Source organism: Colius striatus, chromosome 2 (genome assembly GCF_028858725.1).
Source record: "Colius striatus isolate bColStr4 chromosome 2, bColStr4.1.hap1, whole genome shotgun sequence".
Lineage (NCBI taxonomy): Eukaryota > Metazoa > Chordata > Aves > Coliiformes > Coliidae > Colius > Colius striatus.
Genome location: NC_084760.1, coordinates 114,033,699 through 114,039,521, shown reverse-complemented (window position 1 = coordinate 114,039,521; position 5,823 = coordinate 114,033,699). Strand labels below are relative to the sequence as shown.

General features: G+C 41.1%; 1 protein-coding gene across 1 annotated transcript; it reads left to right on the top strand.

Annotated features, from left to right (window-relative positions):
* The first annotated feature begins 337 nt into the window (after positions 1–337).
* On the top strand, positions 338–5,440 carry PROKR1 (prokineticin receptor 1). The gene is made up of 2 exons (XM_010202001.2): positions 338–837; positions 4,744–5,440. Exons 1-2 carry the CDS (start codon positions 341–343, stop codon positions 5,438–5,440), a joined length of 1,194 nt encoding a protein of 397 aa, XP_010200303.1. The 5' UTR covers positions 338–340.
* Positions 5,441–5,823: the final 383 nt, after the last annotated feature.

Here is a 5,823-nt window from a genome sequence, read left to right as displayed (position 1 = left end):
TTTTATGGTAACAGAAGCATCCTTTCACAGGGTTATTTCCTCCCATTGTGCACACACAGCATAAAGCTGTGGGGCAAGAAGATGGCAGTTGCTTCCCCTCAAGCACAATATTTTTGCTGTCATTTTCTCTCAGGAAATGTTTCCCTCTTTTTCTTCCCACAGAATGAGATAAATGAGGCTGCTGCTCAATAATATTATGGGGACAAAGACAAGGTGACTCAGTGCTCAGAAGGAAACTTCGGATGAGGTCTCCTGTCTGCCACCATCATATCCTGACACTCTGGGTACTTCTGACACAACAGCAAGGGCTACTCAAGCCACGTGTGAAAACAAGACAGACATGACCATGGAGCAAGCTGAACATAACCCAAATGCTACCATCAGTCTCAACTTGGCTGCAATCTACAGTCTCCATGATGGTGACTTAACCTCCTTGCAAAACTTCACCCTCCCTTTCAATTTCACTTACAGCGACTATGACCTACCACTGGACAGTGAAGATGACATGACCAAAACCCGCACCTTCTTTGCAGCCAAGATTGTGATTGGGGTGGCTCTGGTTGGCATCATGCTGGTCTGTGGCATCGGCAACTTCATCTTCATTGCTGCTCTCGCACGCTACAAGAAGCTGCGAAACCTCACCAACCTGCTGATTGCCAACCTGGCCATCTCAGACTTCATTGTGGCCATCGTGTGCTGCCCCTTTGAGATGGACTACTACGTGGTACGGCAGCTGTCCTGGGAACACGGCCACGTCCTCTGTGCCTCAGTCAACTACCTACGGACTGTCTCCCTCTATGTGTCTACCAATGCTCTCCTGGCTATAGCTGTTGACAGGTAAGTGAGCTGTTAGGACTGCACAAGGAGATGGCCAGACCTTCTGAGGTTGCCTGTCCAGATTTGTAGGTTTTTAATCTGCAGGATTTGCTGATTTCCAGGTAGGTACAATGTGGACCTGGATGATTCACAAAAATGTAATCATCTGAGGCTGTAATATTACCCCAGACAAAAATCGCTGGAAGTTTCTTGATTGAACTTTTAAGGACAAAATAATATTCATTTATTAAAACTATGATATTCATTTCTCATAAAAATATGCTTGACTGAAGTATTTATGAAATCAGAGAAAGAGGAGAAAGAGATATAAATCAGAAACACTCAAAGACAAGGGTGTTCACCAGCACTACATAATCGCGGTCCAAACCACACATCAATAAGGAATCTTTGCTACAGGCCTACACAGCTTTTCTGAGTTTAACATATCTATAAATAGTAAATAATCTTCATCAAGAGAAATATTTGATTGGTTATACAGAATTTGGCAGGTAAGTGTCTAACAGGGTTATTGCCTTACAGGATATTTCCTCCAATAATTTTTCCCAGGTTTTGTTTTGGTGTGAAAAGTAAAAGACTTGTGTCTAGCCTGCAGAATAGAGTACTTATTCTCTGTTGTGATGTACTGAGAAAACCTACCAATAATGACATGAATCATTTGATAGTACTGAGGTCTTAGCTGGATGCTCCAACCCAGAAGTAGATGGTCAGTGAGTGTGGCCAGCATTCTCCCCTCCATTACAATACATTCCTCTTTCTTTACACACCTCTCCGAGGATGGCACAGTGACAAGCCAGGAAAGACCCACAGGTCCTTTACAGTACCTGTTCAGAAAATGATAAAATGCAACACCAACTCATTTTAGCAGATTTTCCATCAGCCTTCATAATGGAATAAGCAGAACATAATGATCCCCAACTGCTATAATACCTGCTTTATGTTGCAGTCCCGAGATATTTCAATGCCTCGCTCTCACTCCAGGAATTTTAACAATATAATGTAATTGTATTCTTTCTTATGACTCCTGTTCTCTCAGCCTCGTACACCACAGACTCTGACAGACCTGGGCACTGAGGATCAGCTTCATGCTGACACGAATCTGACACAGCTGACTCGCAGAAAGCCAGAGACCTACAAAGTAAACTCTACAGAAAAGCAATCACAATAAATCATCTTTGTGTAGCAACAAAACGCACATCTTTCTACAGCCTCTGTGTATATTCACATATTCCCATCTTCCTCTTCACTTTCACCAATTTCTCTCATGTGCCATTTTATGCTCTAATCTAATGTTGCATAGTTTTTGGTACCTGATCCAAAAGACAGCTCAGTAGCAGTTAACCCTGCTTATGGTTGTATAGATACAGCTTGAGTACAGTTGATTCAGCTGTTACTGATGTCAACAGCAGTCTGGGGAAAGACTCTGGCTAAGTGTAGAGACATTTTACCTGGTTTGGAAGAAAGGACAATCAGTTCCTATGAAATAAAATCTTAACAGGTGTCTAAAAATAACCTTTGAACATCAGCTGAGGACTCTAAACACTATCATGTATATATTAGCATTTTCTAGTAATTATCTTCCCCAACTTTTAAAACATTTTCTTGGAAAGCTCTGTCAATACATGCCAGGTTGATGAAATAACATGGGTCACTGAGCCCTTAAGTCTGCTAAAGAATCAGATTATTTCTAGCATATCTCCTCACACATCTTTAAAAACAGTGCTGGCAGTGATTATTCACTGAAGCTTGTTTAAGAACACATTGTTTTGGTTTCACTGCCTTTTTTTTCCTGAGTGTCTGACTTGCTAAACAGAGAAAAACCTCATTCATTTAACAATCAACCATTCCATGTTGGTTATGTCATATAGGTTGTTAACTTTGTTTGCTAAAAAGAACAGGCTCCTCACAAAAGTCTTCCCATGTTTGGATCACTTAAATGGGCTCACTTGTGTAGAAATGGTAAGCCTGTCCCACAGGACTTCCCTCAGGTAGGGTTGTCATACATCTTCCTTGAAGTCTATTTACATGAAACCTAGGAAATTCACATTTTTAAGGCCACATCTACACTAAAAAAAATGCCATGCAAAAGAAAAGCACCTACAGAACACAAGTTTTTGCTAAGTGTCCAATGTCCATGCTGTAAAATATTTGCAGGGGAATTAGCTTTAGCTGGTCCCCTGGACTGAATGCCCATAGGCACTGGGTGTGGTTTATGTACACTTTTGGAGCACATCTCCCAGGTCAGCTTCACCTGAACTCAGTCCATGGGCTCCAGGATCACTTGCAGTGACAGTCCAAGCGTAGTATGCAAGGACAATCAGAAAATCCACCCCAAAACCTCCCTTCTGATTCCCTTACAGATATTAACCCCACCCAGCCCAACATTCTGCTGAACAGAATGGCATACTTACGAATGCAAACACATACATTATCCCATATCCCTTTCCACAGAATATGACCTAAAAATAGTCATTCATCAGCCCCACAATAAGGCTAATTCTGCTGTCCCTTGACATCCAGCCTGCACTATTAAGAGCGACAGACAATTCATCTGCTTCCAAGACTGGGCTGATGAAAAGCACCACTGACTTGCCATTTTATTTTAGAATGAATGTATCCTGTGGATGCTGTCTATGTACAGAACATATACAGAGAGAAAAGCCTCTGAATGAAAAAGAAATTCCACAGTTTGAAACAACCCTTTGTGTTAAATACAATTGTACTGGGAGCTCTGGAGTATCTCTGATGTTTATCAGTTTATCTTCTTTTGGCAAAAATATCCTCATCTTTCTGGGACAGTGTACTCTAATATAAGCCCTTATTACATCTATAGCTTCTTAGAAAATTCAAACCCCCTAAACTCCAACCAAACACAAAACCCCAGAGGGAATTATATGAATGATACTTCGTCCTAGCCCCTTTTAACTGAATTGAGGGCAACTGATGGATCTTGCAAGGAATGCACTTTCATTTCCCCACATCTCTTTGTGAAACAATGTGGTGCACCTTGCAGCTTTCCAGCAGTAAGGACTGCAAACACACAATCTAAACAAATTTTATGGTTTGGCACATTACTTGACATAGCATATTTAAGATTAATTAGGAAGTTGCCTCCAGCAGACAAAAATGGATGCACAGTCTCTTGTTGGTGGCTTGAAAACATGCTCACCTGTAACCATTCATTACCTCAGCTTCAGCTCTTCGCGCCCCATGGAATAACTAAGAAAATAATAGAAACTCTGTTGGGTATCTTTGACCTCTTGGTAGAAAAAAACACATTGAAATAGCTCCCTGTCTGAACACGTTTCTCTTCTTACATGCACTTGACTAGGTGTATGTACATTACTGCATGTTTCACACTCTCATCTGAACATGGGCTGTCCAGTGGAAAATTTCCAGATGCTGTATCATGGCTCATTCTACATATGACATGACCTGTATATTCTGCTAGGTCCTGCAAACCTATCTGTCAGTAATAGGAATATTCTCTCTTTCTGCTCTTCTCACCTTTCCCTAACCCTCAGACACATCATCTGAGTTAAAAAAGAAAAGTCTATGACACAAAATAACAACTTTTTTCAGTTTCATTTTCTTAAGAAGTGGGAATTGAAGACTGAGGACTTAAAACTACTTACTCTCAGATGCTACCCTAACCAGTGCTCAGATTTTCAGATTGCCAAGTACTCACTGTCCTAAGAAACCTTTCAGCTACTCACTCCAGTTACTCCCTAGATTTAAGAACTAGGTTGCTACTTCAGAATTTTTAACTCTCTTCACAAATTTATAAGGCTCTCTCCCTCTAAGAATGCCAGCAATTTTCTTCTTCCTAATTCCATCACTTGTATTTGGAAATGTGTTCTGACTACCAGTGTTTTCAGACTTCATTTTGAATGTATGTGTCTGTTCCAGGTATCTGGCCATTGTTCACCCACTGAAACCACGCATGAATTACCAAACAGCAACCTTCCTCATCGCCTTGGTCTGGATTGTCTCCTTACTCGTAGCTATCCCATCTGCATATTTTGCTACTGAAACAGTGTTGTTTATAGTGAAGAACCAGGAGAAAATTTTCTGTGGTCAGATTTGGCCAGTTGACCAGCAGATGTACTACAAATCATACTTCCTCTTCATCTTTGGCATTGAGTTTGTTGCACCTGTGATCACAATGACCTTATGTTACGCCAGGATCTCACGGGAGCTTTGGTTTAAAACTGTACCAGGATTTCAGACAGAACAGATCAGAAAGAGGCTTCGATGCAGAAGAAAAACTGTTATGGTACTGATGTGCATCCTGACTGCCTATGTTCTCTGCTGGGCACCCTTCTATGGCTTCACAATTGTCCGTGACTTTTTCCCCACCATCTTTGTGAAAGAGAAGCATTACCTCACTGCTTTCTACATAGTTGAATGCATTGCCATGAGTAACAGCATGATAAACACCATGTGTTTTGTAACTGTAAAAAATAACACCATGAAGTACTTCAAGAGGATCATGTTGCTCAGGTGGCGATCAACGTACAGTGGCAGCAAATCTAGCACAGATCTAGACCTGAGAACAAATTCAATGCCAGTCACAGAGGAGGTAGACTGCATAAAACTGAAATGAATTTTCTGCCGTTCTAATCTCATCTTGGAGAAAGGGTAAAGAGGAAAGAATGCCACCTCAGAAGCTTCTCCCCTATCTGTGGGAATATCCACCACTGGTGAAAGCCCTCACAAAGCAGCCTACTATGCATTTCCACCAGAACTCTTTCCACTGGACTGCTGTATAATCCTGTTCTCAGACAGATGCTGTGCTCCACCCATCTGCAAATCTGAGATGTAGATCTTTATTTTAGAATTGTTTAAAATTTCAGGTGAACAAGAGTCCATGAATGCATTAAAAATATTACAGTGATGGAATACATCATTGCTGACCCTAGCAATGATGTCTGTTGGTTTCTTCCTAAGAGAAACCTCTTAACTCTTTTGAGCTTTGGTGTCCTCTTC

Bases quoted from the DNA above. Each gene is read 5' to 3' on its own strand.
- PROKR1 (XM_010202001.2), top strand. From the start codon at position 341: ATGACCATGGAGCAAGCTGAACATAACCCAAATGCTACCATCAGTCTC. The intron at 838-4,743 runs GTAAGTGAGCTG...TGTCTGTTCCAG, and splicing joins CTGGCTATAGCTGTTGACAG to GTATCTGGCCATTGTTCACC.